This window comes from Thunnus thynnus, chromosome 14, assembly GCF_963924715.1.
Source record: "Thunnus thynnus chromosome 14, fThuThy2.1, whole genome shotgun sequence".
Taxonomy (NCBI): domain Eukaryota; kingdom Metazoa; phylum Chordata; class Actinopteri; order Scombriformes; family Scombridae; genus Thunnus; species Thunnus thynnus.
This window is the reverse complement of record NC_089530.1, coordinates 20,953,094-20,977,580: the sequence shown is the minus strand read 5'-3', so window position 1 is coordinate 20,977,580 and position 24,487 is coordinate 20,953,094. Positions and strand designations below refer to the sequence as shown.

Genomic DNA, 24,487 nt, shown 5'->3' with positions numbered 1-24,487 from the left:
CACACACACACACACACACACACACACACACACAATGAGTGCACATACAAAAACACAGACACACCTTATGTACATAATACTTAATGTATTCATGATCAAACATGATACCACTTTGTGGAGAATTTGGCACTGGTAATATCAGCACTGTGTCTACATTGGAAAACTAATTTTTCATGATATAGTCCACTATTTTGTCCAGTTGTCCTGACTCAAATTACACAACAAAAGTAGCGTACAAATGATCGTTACCTATCAAGTGCTAATTACCATGACGTGTTTTCCGACACAACAGCTTCCTTTATTTCTGTTGCATTTTTTTTATTTTGCCAAATGATACATTATGTACTAGTCTTTTACATGCACTACCTATATAGCGGACAGTGAACGAGTTAACAGTTTTGTACACAGCAAGAGTCTGGTCTCATTCTAGCTAAAACAGCAGAAGCAACAAAACGTGATCCTTCATAGCTTCAAACAGTTTATGTCTGTATTTGCTTATTCAAAGCAAGTGTGTGTGTGTGTGTGTGCGTGTGTGTGTGTGTGTGTGTGTGTGTGTGTGTGTGTGTGTCTTCTTTTGACTGAAAAAGCAGCTAAACAAAAGAACAGTTGGTCTGAGCCTCTTTGTGGCTGCAGATGTGACAGGTGTAAACTCAGATGTGAACTGTAATTACTCTCACAACAGTGTGTGTGTGTGAACATACATATACAGTGTGTGTGTGTGTGTGTGTGTTTCTAGGGAATGGTAGCATAAGGAGTGTGATAGAAATGAGCAGTGGCTGATGTGTAAATGTGTACATCAAAGGAAAAGTGCAAAGCTAACAGATGTGGCTGTTAATGTACAACAATTTGGTGTGTAACTCATAATTAGCCTCGAGAGACTCAGGTGTGTATGTATAGGATCAATATGCCATGTGCGCACATGTGACATACACTCTTATAGATAATAGTACATTTCCATATGCACACATGTCTGAATCCAAACCATTTGTGCTTTGTGTGTGTAAGATACTTACGGTGAGAAAGGGGTGTCTGGTGTTTTTCAGTACTCTGCTTTCTGTGAGTGTGTGAGCCACTTCATCCTGTATATACAGCGATACGGCAAAAATATTTGAAATCAAACAACTAAATAAGAAGGCAGCTGAAGAGCACTCCATGAAATGCATTAAAATCTTCAGAAACTGATAGCTGATGATTCAAAAAATTAAATGGCCAGAAAAAAAGGCTTTAATGCCACAAACTTACGTATTATTTGGTCTATTTCAAATACAGTTAAAAGGCACAAAGATTAACCAACAGATAAGCAGTCTGTGCCAGACTAACCTTGGCTATGATGACTTCTTTTTTAAGAATTTTCATGGCGTAGTATTTCCCGCTGGCCTTCTCTCGGACTAGAATCACTTTACCAAAGGTTCCCTTACCCAGTAGCTTCAGGTAGTCGAAGTCACTCATTGTCTGTGGGGGAGGGAAACAGGAAACATAAATATATTTAGCTCCGTTTGCCTCAAGTTGAATGGCTGATTGGTTATGGCCTCTGGAAGTTTTGTTGTCCTACATTACTAGCAGTGTAAGGGTGGGTATCGTTTGAAATACAATAGCTGAGCTTCAGTGCTAATAGCAAAACAATATCATTTTCCATACTGCTTTAAGGAATATAAAAAAAAAATTCTATAAGACCCTTTATTAATTTAACAAAAGACGCCAAACTTATCTAAAGTCTAAACACAAGCAGCCATGAACTTAAATAAGATTCGTTTGCAAATAATGCCTTCGATTCTAACTTTCTGTTTCTGACATGAATACCCTAAAGCAAAATTACACCCCACATTACCTTTATATCATGGGGTGTAATAAACGGTGGAGCGTCCAGGAGCCTCTAGCTGCACTATAAACCAGTTGTTCCCTACCTTTTTTGCTTTTGACCCTTTAAAATGAAGCAAAGTCTACCTCGGATCTCTCTTCACACATTGCATTGTCTACCAGTTGTGACCAATTAAACAAAAAAGGATTTATTTTCCTTCTTTTATTTTAAAAAACATTTAGAGGCTTGAGGAGAAAAAAATCTGCAGTAATTCAGAAGAAATAAAACAAAAATTTGAGGAAGCCCAGGTTGGGAACCACTGCTATTGATAGCTTTGTTCAGTACATGTGTCTTCTATAAATTGTATCTAAGTCTAGCATTTGTGTTTGATACTACACAAACCAACCATTACAAAATGTATTCTGCGTGACTACTTTTACTTACTAGAGCACTGTAATTTGGAAAAAAACAATTTACACCCATGTTGTTTACAGGAGCTATTTCACAAATCTGTGTGTGAGGACGGTTTTGTTTTTGTTTTTTAAAATGCGAGCAGTCCAAGGTAATAACCCATTACATGGCAATGAACAGTAATAGTACAGCTGCAACCATTTTTGAATTGTGTGTGTGAGATTGAGTGTGTTCATACGTCCGTGTGCGTGCTTGCCTGTTGTTGTTCTGTGTTACCTTGCGTTTGTGGTGTGTGGTGGAGATGTCCATCTCCTCCTCGACCATGTTGTCAATGTTGGAGGTGGGGCTGCACTGAATCCTTTCCTCCTCTTGTCTCTGCAGCTTGTCAGCCACCATCTGGATGGCCTCTGTCCACTCATCTCTGGGTTTTCAACATACATACAGGATAAAGTTTAGGGACTCAGGTATAAGCTGATATCAAATTCTAGCCACTGCTCCTGACACATGAAAACGACACATGATCCTTGATTTCCATTCCATGAAATTTAATATTCATGTTGTTTGCCTTTAACTAACTGAATCCATGCAGTAATTGAACATTTGAAGGTTAGAAACAAAGGTATTACAGTAGATTATATTCTTGTTTTTGTGCCCCTGTGCTGTCCATGTGGCTTTAAGTGCTGCCTAGTTTTGGTGAAACTTGAAATGCTGATCAGATGGAACAGCATAATACATACAGTACAGTACATATGGTACAGTAGATACAGGACGGTAATAGCACACTACACAGGTGTAAAATATGATACTGGTCACAGATTCTCCAATAAGATAACTAATGTACTTATTTAAATTGTTTTTTTAAGGCACTAAAATGTTTTCAATTAACATAAACACCTATTTGTTCAACAGAGAGGAAACATGGTCAACTAGAGAATTAACCAAATGAGCAATGATCATGGAGCAGAACTAATGCCTACCAGTCTGTGTATGTGTATGTGTGTGTGTGTGTGCGTGTGCGTGTGAGAGAGTGAACGAGTGTGTGCCTAAACGCACACCCATGCATTAGGGGAAACAATGCATTGTTGTTCGCTAACATTGTTCCTCCCCATTGACTTTCCATTAGCGGTGTTGTTCAACATCTGCTGAGAGAAACTGTGTGAGTTTGATTTTGTGTGTGTGTATGTGTGAGATCATCATCAGTAGCAGAAGGCCAGCCATGCATCAGGATGTGAAGACATGTTACTGTGTTTAACGATGATGAATATAATGGTTCATACACAGGGCCGAGCTTCCCTCTGCTCTGATAAACAAGAGAGGAGGTAGAAGAAGGAGAAGAAGAAGAAGAAGAAGAACATAAGAAGAGAAAAGAACTAGAGGACCAAAAGATTAGACTACATTATAGTAGAACAGAGCTTAAACTTATACATATTTACTGTATAGAGCTTATACAACTACTTATTTATATTGTAAATTTGGTTAATTTCGTATTTATAATCGAGTTATTCATCAATAATATTTCTGCTTTTAAATGTAAAATGAAAATATGGTTTCCTCAGGACTAAACTGTATACAGGAACAATTCTCCTTTGAATTTTTTTCTCACTGATCTTCATTCAAACAGTGTTAATCCTGAGCCACATGCAGGGGTTACAGGATAGCAGAAAACACTGAAGAGCCCAAACAGAAGACTCTGGTGAAGCAAGTTGGGATTTACGAGTGTGCACTTTCAAATACACTTACCCAGTGTAAGCGGTGAGGAGATCATAATAATGAAACCTGTGTGACTCCCAAACGATCACCCCCGTAACTTTTGTTTTGTTTTGAGTTAGATGCCCATATGTTTCCTAGAGGGATCTGGAAGAACATCTATCTGAACCTAAACAGAGCAGTGTGTTTTTAAGATCTGAATCCCTTTCTACTGCAAAGACTTCTGAGCGTACCCTACACACTCCAAAACAAGGGCAAACTCAAGTTACACTCCATCTACAACAATGGAGCACTCAATTTGTGGCATCCATGATGTGTATGTGTGTGTGTGTGTGTGTGTATGTGTTTGCGTGTGTGAGTGTGCGTGTAGCTACATGAAAAGCAATGGGAACTCTCTCAAGGTCAGGCAGCAGATAAATGCTCTCTCTCTTTGTTAGAGTGTTTTGAGTATAATGAGTTTTTTTTGCTAATGAGAGATAATGGGCCTGCCTACAGTCGGGCGCCATGCCAACACGTGCCACCCTCTCTTCTCACGGCTGGGGCTGTGGTAGCTGGAGCCCTGCCAGCACTGGTACAGTACAACAGATACAGTAACACACACACACACACACACAAACACACACAGGCAGAGACAGACAGTTGTGGCGCACACACCTAAACTTCAATGGTGCACACTCTTGTGTATGGTGACACAACTTGTGCACACTTTTACCATAAAACATACACACATCTGGAGCTCACAGTTGTCTACCTATACACTTGAATATTGTTTATACTTGACTTTATAAAATGATCAATGGAAAGTTATTCTTTTGTGTTAACTCTGAAATGTTTATTTGATTATCTGGACGCAAAACTCTTAGAAAGAAACATATAAGGCTGACAAAGTTGGACAGACAGCTGCAACACACACACACACACGTACACACACACACACGCACAAACTCAAAGGATGCACAGAAGCATCTGTGGTCTTCTGGGCAAAGCTGTTCATTTTCTGGAGATAAACACCTCAGCTCCTCAGAAAGGAACTGAGCAGCTGGAGAATTTATGCCGATGCTACTTGAAAGGTCTCCTTTCCACTCTGTCTCTCCTCTCCCTTTCCCACACACACACACACACACACAAAACACAGTCGTTTTACAGTAGATACCCCCCTCAGACATACCTCTGCCCTTGATGATACTTTTACCCACATCATTTTAAATCAATGTTTAGTCTGGTGTCATTGTCATTTAAAAGCTTTTAAGTCAAGTTTGGCACATTTATTTGTTTTTCTTTCTTTTACTTGAATAGAACTGGTTCATAATCTTTTGGTATTTTTCTTGCATGTATAAAGTTTTTAATTTGAGCTGAAATGGAAATACAGTAAGTTTAACAACCTCCAACTACAGTGTGATTTCAAAAATGCCTCCTGAAGTATTTGACTTGTCATAACTGTCAGGTTTTAACTGAGTTTAAATGCAAATTTTTATCAAACTGCTGCTGTGAGAGAAATGTCAGATGATCTACAGTAATAAAGGCAATACGCATTCAATAACCTGTTTTGTCTGGGGTCTATTTGTCCAGGAGCATCACAGCTCTAAGAAGCTACATAAAAAGTTTCTTTCTCACATCTGGCTTTAAAGAAAGCTTCAGCTGTATTAGATATTAGAAGTATCTATCTTTGAATAAAGCCAGATTCGACCTGATATATTTGATTAGACATTTCATTAGACGGATTCAGGTAGCCACTTTCACAAAGGAAGACACTGCTAGATATCCTCTTTGTCCTCTGACCAACAACAACTGCAGGATGCTTCAAAAAAGTGAGTTTTTGGGGAATTCGAGTGCAGGCTGACCTCTCATCAGGCGTGTCCACGTGGAAGGTCCTCTCGATGACCGTGGTCCACTGGAGGCAGCGTATAATGAAGGTGTTTGGCTTCGGCCTCTCCGTCTTCATCAACTGACATTCTGCAACAGACAGTCAGAGGGACAATGCTGTCTTTTCAGTACAGTTAAACAAGTATAAATGTCTGTGCATTGAACAGCAAAAAATTGAAAAAAAAAAACATAACTAGGAAGAGTTTCTAACTGTACATAGAATAAGATTAAGATCTGGTAAGAGTGCATTTAGTTACTTTAGTTACTTGTTTTTTTCTCTTCTTTTGTTATTTGTTTTATTGCATTGTACTTTTTTTCCTTGCTCTTTTTCTGTATTTATTAAATCTTCTCTACATGCTGTATGCATTTTAATGTAAATATAAATATATTAAATTATAAATATAAATTATCATGTCCTGTCTTGGGCAAAGATGCACAACTTCTATTTGAAAAAATCTGAGCATACGCAGTTAATTCCCCTCAAACTATAGCAACAATAGGAAAATAATGCAGGCCACTACATATTGAAAGTTAAATATTTTTAGATACAGTTGTTTGGAGGTGAAGAAACCAGAGAAATTCATGTTGAATATCAAGTTGCTGTTAACTGAATCATTAAAAAAAGATACAGCTTGTCTTTGAATTTGGTTGTTTAAAAACAGGTAAAAACTTCAGCCACGCATGATTCAAATGAAGGTGCTTTCCTGTGCCAAGGGATATTATGTGTTGCAGCACATACGCATCTGGCAGAATATCCGAAGAGACACATTTCTGTGAAAATGGGCAATACAGTAGGCCATTATTACACAAATGCGTAATACAGTACACAAGCGCAGAAACGTACGCACACATAGCCAGATGGGGCTGTGAGCTCGCTGTGGGAAAGAATGCATCTTCATTGTCCCTCAGCAGTCTCAGTGGTTATTGGGGACAAGAGCTGATGTAAAAGAGCATAATGATCCATCTTCTGTCCTCTCATCCCCCCTACTATCTCCTCTTCCTCTTTATACTACATATATCACCCTCCATTTACCTCTCCTGTTTTCCCTTCCCCTCCCTTTTGTCTGCTGTCATTCTCTCCTCACCTTCTCTCCTGCCCTCATCTTTCCTCGACTCCTTCCTTCTCCTCTGCCTTCCTCTCCTTTCCTCCCACTGTCTCACCTCCCATCCTCAGCTATCCCTTACTCCAATTACGTTCTGTTTAAGTGTGGCACAGCACAGCACGTCATGGCTCAGCCTAAATATAGACAGGAAGGTTAATGACAATAGCACTCAGGTCGTACACACACAGTTTCAATGTAAATTCACACACACAGACAGACACACACACATACACACAAAGAAGAAGTTACTACCTGACTCGTGAACATGGCCTGCTGTGCTGCCAGAAAACAAGGTCATGCTATGTTCGATGCCAAAAAACACTCACGCCCTCGCATGGACAGACACTCACACACACCTACACATGCGCATGTAAAAAGTGATATTGAAGTTTGAATGTTAGCTGAAATTGGGTTGTTTGCCACAGCAGGCAATTGTGAAATCTGTGTAGCAGTTTAGTGGGTGTATGTGAGTGCATGCATCAGTGTGTGTGTGTGTGCGTGCATGCGTCTGGCGTGCGTGCGTGCATGCGTGCATGTGTGACAGCCTTGTATGTATGAGTCCCTCTGCAGGGAACAGGCCTGTACCATCTCTGTTCCATCTGACCACTTCTGTTGTTCACGCACACACATAAACACACGCACGGGCACACACAAATAAACAAACATGTACACACACACACACACACACACACACACACACACGCCACCTGGCCTCCCAGCTTTGGGCAACAGATGTGGCAGTGCCAGTGCTGTGCCAAGCAGCCGGGGCCGGATGTATGGCCTGGCTTGTCCTCCTCACAAACTCTTTTCCTCTCCCCCTTTTCCTCGTTCTCCAATCCAGTCTTCGTCTCCTCCTCCCTGTCTGTTCAGCGCTGATGGTCCTCCTTTCCTCCCTCATCTTTCCTTCCACTCCCCCGTATCCATCCACAAAAGCCTCAACCTCCAATCCCTCTATCTCTCTCTCCATCTCTCATCCGTTGCTCTGCACCCTAATCATCCTTCCATCTCTGTCCTCTCTCTTCTTCCTCTCTCCTCCCCACGTCTCCAATTTTCTCTTCCTCTGCCCCCACCGATCGACTCCCATCGCTCATTCCCTGTACTTGTCCTCCCTTCCGGACTTCTATCTTTCTTTCTCCTCCTTCTTCCTTCAATGTACCATTCTTTATCATTTTCTCGGAGGTATCAGCTTGTATTCTACCATTCGTCATCATTTTCTTTTCAGTTTCATCCTCATCTCGCATCTATTTTCCCGTACTGTCCTCTGCCTCTCCTATCGTCTCGTCCATCGCCAGTCCCCACTTCTCTGCTCTGCACATATTTCACATTGTGCTCCTCCAAACCCTTTTCAAGACCTGATGAGATTTAACTGACTAAACCTACAAAATTTAATTTTTATTATACATTAAACAGAAGACAATGGTTAATAGCATGTGATTAATCTGATATCCTGTGGAGTAGTAACAGTGGTTTCCATAGATACTGGACATGCATATACATGTCATCTGCGTCAGGCCCTGTGCTAAGAAGTGAAACACCAGCTTAGCATCTATCAGATTATGTTAAATGTCCACTGATCTATGAACATGAAATAATGAGTAAACAACTACTGTACATCATCATGCATCCATTTATTTATCAAGAGACATATGCTGCATATATGTATAATGTTTTATCTGTTTAATCCAGGGCAACTGTGGATCCACCAATAATCTGGGTGTATTTTTGCTTTAATCTTTCTAGAAAACCAATAACTAGATAATCCTGTGTCATTCACCAAAGTAATATTTCCATAATTAAGCACTTTAAAAAATGTCTTTATCTCATTTTAACTTGTTTATTGTAATTGGTCTGGTCTAACCCAAAACCAATCTCCTGCCTCCTGCTGCTGATTTTAGGCTTCTAACTACTGTAACTCTAAGTGACCAGACCACATTATATCCTGTCTTTTATTGATTATTTATTTAAAGCAAAACTATTTTGTTGTATGGTTTTATCTTCTTCTTGTCTTTCATCCTTTGTTTGCTTGTTTGTTTTACTCTTATTTTATTTTATCTGATATAATGTACTTATTTAAATTGTTTTTATTAAAGAAGAAATGTTAAAGAAATTTATTATCTGATTGGTATGTTTACCCAATACCAGAAGAGACAGTATCATACTCTTTAAGAGTAATAATCACCAGTGTGAATACTACACATAAACACATTAACTTTATAAATCATTTCTAAATAGCAAAAAATACAACTGTGATGTACTGGCTCGACCAGCTTTACTGTCTTTAATGTAATGAGTAATAATTGATTATAACTGAAAAGGTTTAGTGTCTTAACCTTTGTCAAGGTAAAAGTGATTGTGTAAATTAGTAGTAAGCCAATTTTCACTTCTGTCTACTGCCAGATTATGGGACACAGGGAATCTAGGTGAAACGTCAGGGCCAATGTGACAACAGACTCTACTGTAAAGCTAAAATACCTGCAAAGCAGGCACAAAGTTTGACTACCATTCTGCATTTACTGTATGAACAATGGGAGGTGATGTGGTGGTAATGAGAATGAGAGACATTAAAATCAATCTTGTTAACTCTTTAGCTGGGTAATTACACATGTCAACAACGCTGTGGAGCTTGTTAACCAGGTGCAGACAGATGATTTACTGATAAATGGTTAATTAGGTCCCTCAGTGAATTGTGTAAAGCATAGCAACGCTGTGAAGACTGATGACTGACTGACTGACTGATGTTTTGACGCACCATGAGTGATACTGATGCAATAACTGTTGTACCATTTCACTATTGCGCTGTACTGTATGATGAAACCACAAGAACATTTCAGCAACACCTCATAGCAATTTACATGACATAGGTGATTGGCATTTAAAAAATATTGAAACACAAATCAATTAGAGAATATTGGTTACTATGGTTACTATATGGCATAGTGTGAGGAGACTGTCCTTCAACTGGAGGACTTGCTGAGGTGTTCTTTAGCTAGATTGATTACAGATCACCTCTAGGGGTGCTGTTCTAAACTGTTTTAGGGAGAAATGTTCCCTACAGGAGTTATTTAGGTATCACTGTATTATAATATTAGTTATGAGCCAACAGTCAGGTGTGCAGGGTTGATAATGTACTTAAAATGTAATGACTACATAGGAAAAATATCCTGGTTCTTAGACACACTGCTTCCACTCTTTCTGTATACCTGTTGGGATGGATACAGTAGGTTCTTTGCATTATATGTCATGCCTGTTTGGTACATCAGAAATGTAAAAAAAATGCATCCTTCAGATAGGATTTGATATTTGTATGATAGGTAACATACTTGCTACAGAGAAGTTATTTAGGGGGTAGGGAAGGTCTGCGTCCTGAGGTTTCTCTTTGTAGCCGATGAAAGAGCCGTCTGTCTTCAACAGGAAGTAACGCGGTCGCCAGTTCTTTATGTATTCACCTGGAGTGGAAGATGGACACAAAGAGAGAAAGAAGGAGAACATTTGAGTAAAAGATGTGAAATTATACACTTGATACAGACACAACTAAATTCAGAGGTCAACAGTGATGATGATGGCAATATTGCACTTGGGGGTAAAGATGATTATGATGATCAAGATAATATACAGAAAGTATTAATAGCGATAATGATTATGGTGATGATTTTAAATACAGATTTTATTCCCTAGACAGATAAGAGCCTGTCTGTTCAGCCTGACTGACTCTGACTCTCATCTGTCCAAATGATATCATACACATATACACACTATATACACACACACGCACAAACACATACACTGCATCTCTATGACTCCCACATTGCCTGCCAGATTCAGATCAGATTATCATGTAAAAAATGACAAAAACATGTTTACCAGCACAACACTCAAACTAACCATGCCAGAAACATCATCTGGCTGATACATGGGCAGGTGTCGAGGTGATGACCCCTCTACCAAACACACATACTCACACACACACACGCAAGTATAGTGCACACACATATACACACAAACACACATATGAACCCACAATTTAAACACACACATATACACAAACCACCGGTCGCCATCAAAGAAGGAAGAGGAGCTGAGGGATGAGATGAGATGAGACGTAATGATGAGATGAGACAAAATAAGATTACACATGGAGAATAACCCTTCTTAGACTGAAGCAACAAATAACAACATCTGCTGAGCAGCTGGTGGCAGAGTATTACCCAACTGGCTGGCACAGACTGGCACTAAGGTGGCACCACAGCTTTATCAGATGACCCGCTGCAGGATTACACGAGTGTCAAACATTTCCACACCACAGAGGAGGATAACACTTACTGGAAACAGCACGGATACGCACATGGATTTAAGTACACACGTGTGCAGACTCAGATTCACACATAGTTGGACAAGTACAATGAGTATGAATACGGGGAGGGAACCGCTCGCACACATGCACGAGCGCACAGAATACACGGCTAAAGAAATACTGACACTCCGCTCTGATGAAAGAAAGTGACAATCTCGACACTTTCCGAAGCGAGGAGCTGTGTAGACATTTCACTTTCTCTTTTCAAACAACAGAAATAAAAACCACAGAAATATACAAATGTTCCCCGCTTCTCAACCCATTTTAGTCATTCCTTGACATGCACACATGTGAGCACACACACACACACATATACACACACACTTACACTCCATGAAGACTAATAGACAAAGATGTAATTTGTGCACACACTCACAAACAAACTCATACACAACACATATCACACGAAGCTCGGTAACAACTTTGATTACCTTTTTTAGGCTAATTCGTTGGGAGAGAAGAATAGGCAGCATGTGTATGTGTGTGTGTGTGTGTTCTATTTGTGACATCCATTTAAAGCTGAAATGACAGCAGGCCGTGCTCGTTAACACGTCGCAGAAAAACACCTGCTCCGCCGAAGGGACCGTGCGACTCTGGGCCCTGCCAGTACCTCTGGGTGCTGCTGGTGGTGGAGGTGTGTGTGTGTGTGTGTGTATGTGTATGTGTGTGTGTGTGTGTGGTGTGGGGGTAGCGGCTGATTTGAACCACCGCACAGGGACACAGAGAGACACAGATATAGACAGATAAGAAAATGCTGTTGGGTGCCAGTGCGTCATCAGGATTACCAAATCACACCTCTCCTCTCGTCTCTTCTCTCAGTCTCTATTTTTCTCTTTTTCGCAAATCCACCCACTCTTCCCCCACCTCCCCCTATTTCCTTCCTTCTCCTGTTCTTTCAGAAACAAAAGCATATTCTTTGGATCACTTGCTACTGATAAACAGAGTGCTGCGAGAGGGGCTGAATGGGAGATGGCATGGAGAAAGGCACAGGGAAGAGGAAGGAAAAGAGATGGTGGGGAAGGGGGTGTTAAAGGAGCGGGAAGAGAATTTCTCGTCAATTGACCAAACCAATATCATATTATAAAACTGGGGATCAGATTTGCAATTATATTTAATCAATTCAGTTCATTTTGATGTGTTTTGTTGGTTTTTGCTTCCCTGGAGAGAGAATAAAAGGCAGAAAAACCTCTTTCAGTTCAAGTGAACTAACCAAACCCCATGTATTTTTGTGTTTTATGTACAATATAATGTACATAATATAATGCAACCTGATAAAATAACCTTCCAATGAACACTTTACTATAATTATACTGTTCATGTTTTGTAGAGATTGTGGCACAAAGGTGATGTTTCAACTTTTTGGAAATATTTGAGGATATAGTTTGTGTTGTTGTTGAACTTTATTATCATTATTATTATCATTAAGAGGTGTACAGGTGTTTCTATTACTGTGCTCTTGTAGGTTCCCATCAAACAAAAATTTGCAGAAATTAACAGTTTCCAGCTGTGAGGTCAAAAAGCATTGATGGAAGAAACTAGACATCTGGAAAAGAGAAACTTCAAACTAAATGGGAGAGAGAGAGAGAGAGATCGACTGACTGACAGAACGGAAGAGGATAAAGACAAAGTTAAACTGATAAAACTGTTATAAACTGGCAGTGATGACTGGCTTGCTGGTCCAAGTCCAGTCATTTCTCTGAGTCAGTTTCTAGATGAAGTGTCCAACCAATGGACGCCTGTGGCTGGCCACTTCATCACTCAGCTGTCCAGTACAACTGAAAACATTTAAGCAATCCTGCTGGCTGGACCTAGACAGTGTATATAAATGTGTGTGTGTGTGTGTGTGTGTACATGTCCACTGGGGGGCGGGGGAGGGAGCAGCCAGGGGTGGCACAGACGGAGAGAGGAGATGGACAGTTGTCCACACACGGCGTTCCAAACAAACACAGGCACACGCTCGCACATACACGCGCACACACACACACACACACACACACACACATACTAACACAATTCTGTTTCCATCGTTCCAATTCTCCGAATGATCCAATGGTGTTCTGTCAAGCAATCCCGTCTTGGCCCTGCCTGTAATGAGTCCAGCGAGCTCTCCCACTCTGGACAGCTTGTCTGGGGAGCCACATATCTCTAGTTTGGACTGCTGGAGAAAACAGAACAGCCGGTCTCCTTCCCACACCATCTCTCTCGGACTCCTCACTTCAGTCTCATTTAGGTTTCTGCACAACTTTACTTTTCCCTTAAGGCCAATTAGTAAATACTACACTATACAGTGCTTAAGACAACAGGAGTCTCTTGTTTCTTTTTAGAACTACAGGATATCAGTAATACAGGAGAATGTGGGTGATCTGAAAGATCTAAGGAACAGAGAATGTTTCAGAAGATAAGATAAACATTTTTGTAGTCTATTTAAATTCCTGACTTAAATTTGTTCAAAACACAGAACAGTTCTAAAGTGCGAGTCCTCCAGCTAATTTGATGTCTTAATTGGATGTACAGGATATTTTTCTTAATTTTTCCTGTTCCTCTTTCCTTTTCTTGGTTGGAAATGATAAGCCTAAATAGCATTGTAACTCTGATTCAGAAAGGTCTAAAATACATACAAACAACCACATCCACTGTATTTGTCTTAGTCAAATGTTTGACTAACAAGGGACTGTTGTAAACAAAAACAGATGGGGTAAGTGTGGCAAACTTTCCCCCACTTGTCTGCCCCTCAAGACCTATTACTTTCAGCCTTTTTGAGCCCGTAACTAAGGATTAAAAACTAAATTGGACTTTTTAAAAGTCATTTTAGAATTTCTAGGATTAATAAATCTTGTTGGCACATCCTCCAGTTGCAGCTTTTGGTTTTGCAGTTAGAGGCACAGATGAATCAGCTGTGACTGTGTCCATTCCAAGCTTTCTGATTGGACAATTACAACAACGCACTGACTAACTGTCACTCAATTAGTGGACTGATTAACTATTCATTTCAGGACAGAGGGGGGGGGGGAGGGAGAAATGCAGAAATGAAAAATAGGAGACAGGTACAAATGGTATGGCTGAACTTCAGCCAGCAAAACAGAAATGAGGCACACAAACTTGCACAAACTCTCCAGTCTCGCTCGATCTCTCTGTCTCACACTCACTCCTTCAGGACACCCGCGCACCTCTGCTCCCCTGCTCTGCCGAATTCCACATTACCGCACAGAATGAGAGAGACGAAAAATCAGGGAAAACCTTGATGACAATTAAATAAATAACTCCATAACTATGTGAGCTCACCAGCCATTTGTTAATCAACCCAAACAGGGATTTAATTTAATGCTTTGGCCGAGGCTGAAGCCGATATGCAGATGGCGCAGAGACGGGGCTGTGTGACTGGCACTCTGGGAGCTGGAGGGGTGGCGGGTGGTGGTGTATCGAGGTAGGAGGAGGCGGGTGGAGAGGGTGGAGGGGAGGTTCTGCCACGTTCCAGCACATACACAGCAGCTCACCAGCAGGGAGAGGAATGTGTCGTCTGGCCACATAACAACACACACACACACACACTCGCGTATTATATGCGTACACACACGTTTAGTGTTCAGAGCAGCAACACAGAAGGTTTGAGTGTATCAGGACAGAATATATAAAAAGTTTACTGACCAAGTGACTGAGTAACCGGCTGGCTGGTTGCCAGAGTGAACAGCTGACCGACTAAAGGAAAAGTTAACTAATAATGTCTAGAGGTTGACTTATTCCTTAACTAACTGAGTGACAGGCAGGTTGTACATGTGCTGACTGGATACCTGACTACATCATGTTTCAGTGCTGATAAGATTCAATGAACTGATTGGTTGATGGACAGATAAGGAATCAACAAGAGTTTTAATTCATCATTTAAGTCATTTAGCAAGCAAAATGCCAACATTTACTGGTTGCAGCATCTGAAATGCGATGACTGGCTGCTTTTCTCTCTCATCATTGTAAACCGGATATCTTGGGATTTTTGACAGTTGCTTGGACAAAAACAAGCAATTTGAAGAATTCACCTTAGGCTTTGGAAAATTGATATTAACATTTTATTGGCCAGAAAGATTAATTTCAGGCTTATCGTGTTTAAACTGCATTAAGGTGTCTAAACTTTGTCATATGTACTCTATGTTTCAAATGGGGTAAATAAGCTACAAGTATCTCAGTAAATGTAATAAAACCTCTGTAGGGAGAGTTCAATGAAATGTAAATCTCTACAAAGTGTAGCTGTATGGAGGGTTGCACCAGTCAAACTGATGGGTGGGTCTGAACTGATCTCCTTATTGATGAATGTCAAGACCCTTCCAGACACAACAGTGTGGAGAGGGCTTTCATGAGATTGTGTATGTGAGCATGAGCAGCTGAGTACAAGCAGTAATACATAGTGAGGAGGAGGAGGAGGAGGAGGAGGGAGAGAGACAGGATAAACATCAGGCAGGTAACTTAAGGGCAAAGGAAGTGGGGGAAAGGGGACGTGGCTGTGCGCAGCGGAGAGGGCACTGGGGATAACAAAGTGGGGAATTGTGTGATAAGACCCTTGGAGAAGACATCGGTCTGAGAGTCTGTCTTTAAGTGCAAGAAGCAAGCAAGAATGCCTGCTGAACAGCTGCACAGGACACTTACAGTCACTCTTACAGTGCTGAGAGAGAAAATGACTTTTTGTACCATCTGTATAGTCTATTTCACTGTGGATGCGTGTGCGTGACCCCGACCCCAGCAGTTCTAACTCCAGTCTGCTCAGACATCTTAAGACGAATCCAGGCTCTTCAAAGCCAATCCAATTACAGTGTATTAGTCTCATTACCACATTGGGGCTGGACTGGTGTTAGTGTATGTGCATGAGTGCTTTAAATACAGTCACCATTACTGACACTGACAGAAAAGAGGTGCCGTGTGCTAACTGTATTTTGTAATGATCAGACTACACTAGAATGGGGGGGGGGGGGGGGAATTTTGAAGAATCAAAGAACTAAATTCAATTTGAAGCTGGGGCTGCAGCTGGGTTTTAAGGTTTAGTGCTGGAACAATTGTACAAGCCTGTGGCTCAATATGTGGATTGAAACGACACGCAGGCAAGAGCAGCCTAGAGGCGAAGAAGATGTTAAAATGAAGGATGGGGGAAAATAAGGGCTGACATAGAGAGAGAGGGAGAGAGAGAAAGCTTTAGACTGAAAGACAGAGAGAGAGATCAGGGCCTCAATGTGTGCGGTTAAGGCTATGACAGTGAGACAGTGACAGAGAGCTGGGACAGAGCAGGGCAGTCACAGGGCAGCCAGATTGAGTGGAAACCCATGGGAGTGTGGCCATCCCTTGGGGGCCACTAGGAGATTTTACCCAGCCAGCTGCACACTGCCAGGACCTCCTGGTATGCTGTGCTGGATGCACACACACACACACACACACATACACACACACACATACACACAGGCTGCCCTGGTGCCCCTCTGCTCCCCCAGCTGGTACAGAAGGAAGCATGCGCACACACACCCACGCATGCAAGTGCACACACACACACACTTGCAACATATTCCTGGTTTCAAAGTTGTGAAACAATACTGTGAACATGACATTACAGCTCATGGAAAAAATGATTTTTTCTAAATTAACCCTTTTCTCTTGTATAGTTCCTTAATTTCTACATAATTTTTTAACATTTTCTTTTTTTCCTCATCTCCTCTCCTGCAGTACCACTGCAGTCCAGTAGATGGTGGTGGCTCCCTGGAGCATGATGGCCACCGCTGTGATGCTGATACAGAGCTGGAGAGTGACTGACAGACGCACTGCAGCCAAGACGCCTCTCATCCTAATCTCCCTAACAGCACTCTTGTATGTGTATACAGTATACAGCGTATATATATATATATATATATATATATATATATATGATGGGGGCCATGTGTGTATGTGTCAATTGGTATAAGTGTATGTATTTGTGCATGCAGGCATTCGGTGAGCTTAAATCTCTGAGCGTATATGTGTGTGACTGTGTATTGTACATGAGTGTTTGTTCATGTGTGTTGTTGGTGGGTAGGCAGGGACCGTTGCTTCCTAAAGCACCCTAGGATTAGTGCGGTGTTAGCATATTAGCATCTTAGCTGGAGGGCTGTTGCTCAACACCACCTGTGCCAGACAGGAGGCTGTGGCTACCCAGCTACCCCCTCCTCCTTTCTCTATCCCCCACCCACCCACACACACATATGTAGACACACACGTACACAAAGTGGGTGGGTGAAGGTCACTTAGCTACAGCGACTCCGAGCTTACTGTCTTACTGTCTTGATACATTACTGTAACTACTTCTTCTGTGTCTTTAAATGTTGCATATCATTACAACAAAAGATAATTATCTTGTCTTCATTTTTGTTTTCTGTAACATTAAAATATAGTTAACTTTACCTTATTTTCAACATATTAAATTCAAGGTCAACATCCAGCAAGTCCTGCGGTTTGTGTGATATTATTAGCAAATGGAGAACACTTTTACCTCTAAGTATGTCATTACAATTATCTATCACAAATACCAGTGCACAGCTGTGAGGGATATAAACACATCAGGAAGTGCTGAAGGTGGACATACTGTACATAGAGTCATAGTGACATGTAGAACAGAAGTACTGGTCTTGGATCAACTGGTAGATCCCCTCAATCACATCAATAACTGGGTCTGAGAGACAAAGTTGGCCAGCCATCAGCTCCATGCCTATCCACCTAAGAGTATATCACTTAATCTAAGAATGTCTATATATGGTAGTTATACTGTGGGGAGTCTAGTACAATCAATATTTATTAATACAAACACATCTTTCACAAAACGAAATACCAGAGAACATGACCATCATGTGACCGGAAAATGTAAAATTTTAGCCTGCCCTACAGAGAATTATTTTGTAGACTTGTTTTGTTGTAACACCAATATATATATAAGTTTTGTGCTAAAATTGTATAAACAAGAAAAATTCTGTCACCTTTCACATCTTTTATAATAATATTGCTCCCTGAAGCAGACTGAGACCTTGTTTCAACACCCAACAACACAAAAAGGTTTGACATGTAACACCAAAGAATAAAATATCCAAGGAGGCTGTTGGATTTTAGAAACTGTACAATTTAAAGTCAAGTTTTCCTTCTTAATAATACAATTCAAAGGATTTCGTTACAGCCCCTCTGCCCTGCTTGTGATTTCCTGCTCTGTGTTCTTCTGTTTGGAGAAGCTGGTCCTTTGAAGCGGAACCATTAGTGGCAGAAGACACACCTGGGTCCAGTATGACCTCCTGTACTGTACATAAGGCCGGGTCAGCCTTCAGTCAACTCTTATCCTCACATATTACTGGTGGCTTTGGTTTTCCCAGGAGAACAGCCCATTTTCACCCATCACCCACTATACACTGAGCGGTTTATATCATTTAGATTCATAGTTAGTTTGTCACAGTCTGAGAGCAGAGCTGTCAGAGACAGTTTCAACCACAGGAAAATTAAGCTGAAAATGTATGAAAAAGAAATGTCACTAAGGAAGTCAAGGTTCCGTTATATATGGTAACACGGTGAAAGAGGAACAAGACTGGCTATCAGATTCAGTATCTTACAAACGCATGAATGCATAGACGTCATATGCTACAGGTCAGGAAGTTCAGCACATACTGTAGCTATACAGTAGAACGCTTATATGTTATGATTATTAACCAGACAGAGAAAACTCAGGTTCTTGTCTAGATCATAGTAAACCCTAAAGGATATTACAAACAGCTCAGTGAGACGGTCCATATCCTCTACACTTCACATGTCCATCAAGACACAAACACACACACACACACACACACAAATACACAAACGACTACCATTGAAAAGACTGATCTGTTTGGATGTCTTAAAGCATGTCAGGAAGGTAAAAATACAATCCACGCAAACCGGTACAAAAAAGCCCCTGTATTCAAAAAGCCAATAAAATTAGGAATGCCATGCTGCTTGTGTTCAGAATGCAGTATATCCAATGTGATTAGGAAAGGCACACACAGCCAATGAGCGAGTTAATCAAATTGCACTGATTGCTGCTATATTACCTCTCTCTGTTCTCTCCTTTGGACGGCACTGTGTGTCGGCATCATTGATTTCCTAATTTATTTTACATCATTGACATTCACATAAAATAGAATTTATCTATTTAAAAAAAACAGTATATTATTTTTTAAATATACCTATTAGTTGGAATTATATTAACATCAACAATACATCTATAAAATACAGTAGGGCCTGTGATAGTGTCATATTTACAGTCCTTTTAAACAGAGCAATTTGTGCAACTTTGTTTGACTGTAATAATAACGGTCACCTGTTGTTAGTTGGTGAATATTTGTGAATGGAGATGTCGACTCCCATAAATATCATAATCATGATGTTAAAAATAACAACACCTGACCAGTCATGAAAAACTCTATTCTTATATTCATATAGTGGTTTCGTGATGGCACAGAGGAGTGGGTTTCTCTGAAGTTCAACATTTAAATCTCACATTCATATTCAAATTCTTATCCTGTTTCGCTCCCTCATTGGATGGAAAAACCATCCAATCACAGGAACAGAGTAAGGCAGCTGGACCAATCAGTCAATGAGAAAAGCTGTCGATCAGAATAAGATGGGGAGGATCAGGAGACAGACACAGCTGTCCAACTGTTGCCTACAACAGACAAGGAGTGTGTGCACATGCGTGTGTGTATGTGTGTGTGCGTGTTTAAAACAGGCTGGGTGGGACCTTAACCAGCCCAACCCTGTCCAGTTGAGCAGTGGTGAACAGGTGCAAAGCTTTGTGCATGTAAGTGTGTGTGTGTGTGTGTGTGTGTGTGTGTAAGTCGCTATTATTCCAGAGTGGTTGGCTCTGTATTATTTATTCAGAAATGCTGGGCTGGGGCTGTGGGCGGCAGCTGGCGTTACGCGTGCATGCGTGTGTGTGTGTGCGCAACGTAAGACCCCCTGCTCTTTTGTGAAGGCCCCCTCCTTTCCTAAAGCAGTGAAGCATTGTGCTGTATGTCTCCCTGTCTGCCTGTAAACTTATACACATACATATGCACACTATACTTTGTCAACACAAACACACACACACGCATACACACTAGAGTACAAAAAGCCCAGCCCAGCAGGCAAGAGTAAACACTTAAGTACCATACCCCAAGTACTGTCAAGTACACCCCCCGCCCAAAACACCCTACACACATATACACACACGAACACACACACGCGAACACGCACACCAGTCCAGCCGTGCCTCCCTCTAAAGGTTCCATTCATGTGTTGTACTGAAGGGCCGACAGTAAGTGCTCTCCACCTCACTAACTGCTGCTCTCTGCTCTCCCCTCTGTCCTGCCTGGCTACCTGTCTGTCTGTCTGTCTCTCCACCTGCCCGAGTGTATGCCCATCTGTCCGTCAGGGAGCATTCACATTGTGACAATGTGGAGTTTTGGTTGACTCAAACTCCTCCTTCATTTTTTGTTTTTTTTGTGGACAGGTGAGAGCGATGCCTCCAAGTAACCACAGTGTGATACCTCTATCTGTTCTTCATTTTAAGTGATTTCAAGCTGTTAGTGAAAGGTAACAGAGGTATAACATGGTTATATCCGGATGAATCGCAGTTTTATGGATATAAGGAGACATGTGATAGGCCGCAGTTAATCATGCTTGTAAAACCTGACGTAACAAAATGAAACAAGGGGAAAACACAGCCTCAACTGATTTTCTCGTAATCAGTCATGCTCCATCATGCGTAACAAACACGCCTAAGTTACAGAGACTGGAATTTAGTTTTGGCTCATCTGCTGCTAAAAATCCCTGATGTCTGACAAAGAAAGTTTACCAAATCAACATCCAATAAAAGAGCTATTTGTAAGCCCATGTGACTTTTGTTTACAAGATGCATTAAGCAGTGTAACGTCATGAACTATATAAGAGTGAGTTTGGACTAACGAGATCACAGTGTGATTGCAATAGTCTGTCTGTCACACTCTGAGGTGACAGACAGCCTCTATATATCAGTCCGTCTCAGACAAACACTTCTCTGTCCTTCCCTGAGAGCTGGTGTTTGTCATGTTGTGATGTCTGTCTGTCTGTCTAAGAGGCTGTTTTTGACAACATGTCCACCTCAGCTGGCCGACATCAGGCACTTGAGGCTGAGACCATTCAAAAGAAACAAAGATGACCATCTATGTCACCTATGTTTTAACCACTAAATACAAAAATATACACTTACTGTATATAAATACTTAGCTTAACTTAGAGCATCTGTATTATTTTCAAATATGCAAGTTGCTTTTTATACAGCAATAAGTCACAAACAAAGCTATAGTTTACATCAGGGGTTGAAAACACAAGTCAGTCAGACTAAATTCAGTATTTGAAACTCATTATGCTATGACAGTAATGTGAGAACTAATTGACGACTGTGTGACAAGATGATCAGGGTTAGCTATAGACCCGCTCCACTGGACTTAAGGACTCTGTGTCTTGCTCAAGAACTCGGGCTGCAACAAACAATTATTCTTATTATTGATTAATCTGCCAATTATTTTCTGGATTAATCAATTTATTGTTTTGTCTATGAAATGTTCAAACATAATGTAAATGCCTGTTCTAATTTCTTAGAGCCATAGATTTTGTCATTGGTTCATTTTTTTTTGTTTTTGCTTAAAAAACTGACTTAAACAATTATTCGATTATCCAAATAGTTGATGATTAATATTCTGTCAATACACTAATCGATTAATTGACTAAACATTGCAGCTCTATCAAGAGCACTCAGATGCTAGGCGTTTCTAAATTATTTTATTAAAAATATAGATCTTTACAAGGGAATTTTCATTTTTTAATACTGAAACTGATTTTGACAATACGCTAAAAACTTGATGATAAGTAGTTACACTGCTACCTCCTTAAAAGAAAAGAAACAAAAATCTCTGCCTCTGCATCATTGGTGAGATATACTGAAGAATATAATGTATGTGAAATCCTCAATAACATTGGTGCTCTCTGAATTTGCCTGCCTCGCCCTGCAAGATACTTAATGAGCAGGCCGTTTCCCAGGTCTATTCAAACTCGAGATATTGTGTAGAAACACTCAAACCACTGAGCAATATCTGAATATGGCAGATGTTCGTCCTCTTTTCTTCTCTGTTCTCCCCCTCCACCTCCTCTCATGCAGCAGCCTGCCGTTGAACCTCATGTTCCAGCCGCTATGCTATGAGACATCTGCACCTCACTCACTGTTTCTTTCTTTCTTTTTTCCGTCTCATCTTTCCTCTGTATGCACACACACACACACACACGCATGCAAAGATAGAACTCTTTTCTTGATGACAGATGGCAAGTCAACAATTGTACAGCATCAGTCTCTGAAAACACATACACACACAAACCACACGTACACACAAACACAGAAACAAACACCACCTCCTTGTCCTCCTGTCCCTTTGTGTCCAATCCCCTGTCAGATGTCTTGATTTGTTTCTTACAGCTGAGTGTATGCATTAGTGTGTGTGTGTCCCTCTTTACCTTCGTATATTAAGCACTAGTTTAATGAGAGCTTGGTGAGGAGCGGGCCCCAGCCAGTGGACCATATGGGGGACATTTAGCCCCTTCAGAACATTGAGCCAAGCCTCGCTGACATGATTACCACTGCCGTCCGCTGCTCTACACTAGTGTCAGAGTGGGAACGGGGAATTTTATCATGGAGAGCTAATTAATGACTGGAGATTGGCAACCAGAGACGGAGGAGGCTGAGGGAGGATAAAAAATTCTGTCACTGTTTGGTCTCTTCTTCCTCTCGGTTTTTATCGGGCTAACTAACTGAGACTCTGTGAAACATGCGTGCACACAAAAGTCGTGCACGCAAGCAAACATGTACACAAATAGAAAAAAAAGGCACTTGACGTCGTTACATGGTGTCACATTTTCTGGCTGCTTAAAATCAGGCACATATTTGTCCTTCCTTTCCTAGAATATCCTAATGTATATCGCATTTTATGCACTTGTGCGCTGCATGTACTGTACACACTGTTCTCACTGTTCATCTTAGTGAATACGTGTATTTATGGCTCACATTTTCAGTGTGTCTGTGTGGCACAGCAGGCTGAAGCTAGTGGCTTAGTTAATCCTGTCAGAGACAGATTACAGGTTGGAAGATATAAATAGACTGACTGTCCCTTTAACCTGGCCACTGTGACATCAGCATGCAGCTCAACTATGAAGTCAGATATAACAGCCAACTGTTACAAGACAACAGGAGCAAACTCAAACCAAACCCACCAAGTGCAGCCTACAGTAGCCATTTATATACCCCTGTGACCAAAATGACCACATGTTGTTTCAATAGGCCATATGTAGTATACTCAAAAACCTACAAGAAATTACTACTATATCACAAAGTCTGTGCCGGTGTGGCATTAATATAATGGCTACACTGGCACTCTACATTAGCCAACATATTAACCTGCTGCTAACCCATTAATTCAACTACACTCATCAACTCTGCAGGGCTCCAAACTTACCTGGGACACTGCTGCCCAAAACATGTAGAGAAGCTCTGATATTTAGATCTAATATTTATACTTTAATATTTAAAGTATAACATCATTCATAATAACACTGTCATTGAAATCTAGTGACCATTGAAATGAATGTTTTACACCTTCCACAACTGTATTAATGTGATGTATCAGTTGGATTAAGACAGTAGCTGTGTTGGAAGTAGAGCCTGACCGATATACTGATCATCACAGATATATCTGTTTTAACGTATATGTTGTCCAATATGCGCCAATATATTTTTTTATTTTTTAAATTTATATAGGCATCATTTTATGTATATTTGATCCTTTTTGTTAATTCAAGTTTAATATATACATACATATGTCTTTTCTGTTCTATGTGTTTTTTTATTTATAGTTATTTATAATTATTAAGTTCACAGTGAAGTTTACTGTTTCAGTGCACCAATGTCATTTTATACAATAAAGTTTTGTTAAACTGTAAAATATCTTGCCTCCATTACGTATCTTTGTCACAAATGTTTGATAACCACATCAAAAGGATCATTGCAAAAAATGTGTGTTTACATATATATCCTATGTATATCGGCCAATATATTGATTTTTTTTTTTTACTCCCTAATATCAGTATCGGCATCGGCCCCAAAACTCCAGCATCGGTCAGGCCTTAATTAGAAGTAATGTAGAAGATTAAATTAGGCAGCTGGGTTCACAT

General features: G+C 40.6%; 1 protein-coding gene across 9 annotated transcripts in view; it reads right to left on the bottom strand.

The window, feature by feature from the left end:
• The window catches only part of akt3a (v-akt murine thymoma viral oncogene homolog 3a), a 55,531-nt gene that overhangs the window by 17,132 nt on the left and 13,912 nt on the right, over nucleotides 1-24,487 (bottom strand). For 8 of the 9 annotated variants that reach the window (XR_010931369.1, XR_010931366.1, XR_010931370.1 and 5 more), the window contains 5 exons: nucleotides 10,203-10,328; nucleotides 5,758-5,869; nucleotides 2,486-2,630; nucleotides 1,321-1,452; nucleotides 1,014-1,079 (listed from right to left, as the gene is read on the bottom strand). Coding sequence is in view for 4 of the 9 variants with exons in the window: in XM_067610507.1 (XP_067466608.1) it covers nucleotides 1,014-1,079; nucleotides 1,321-1,452; nucleotides 2,486-2,630; nucleotides 5,758-5,869; nucleotides 10,203-10,328 (581 nt within the window). In the remaining 5 variants the exon portion in view is untranslated. Of the gene's footprint in view, nucleotides 1-1,013; nucleotides 1,080-1,320; nucleotides 1,453-2,485; nucleotides 2,631-5,757; nucleotides 5,870-6,864; nucleotides 6,959-10,202; nucleotides 10,329-24,487 lie in introns of those variants that run through there. The other variant, XM_067610509.1, reaches the window with a different exon arrangement.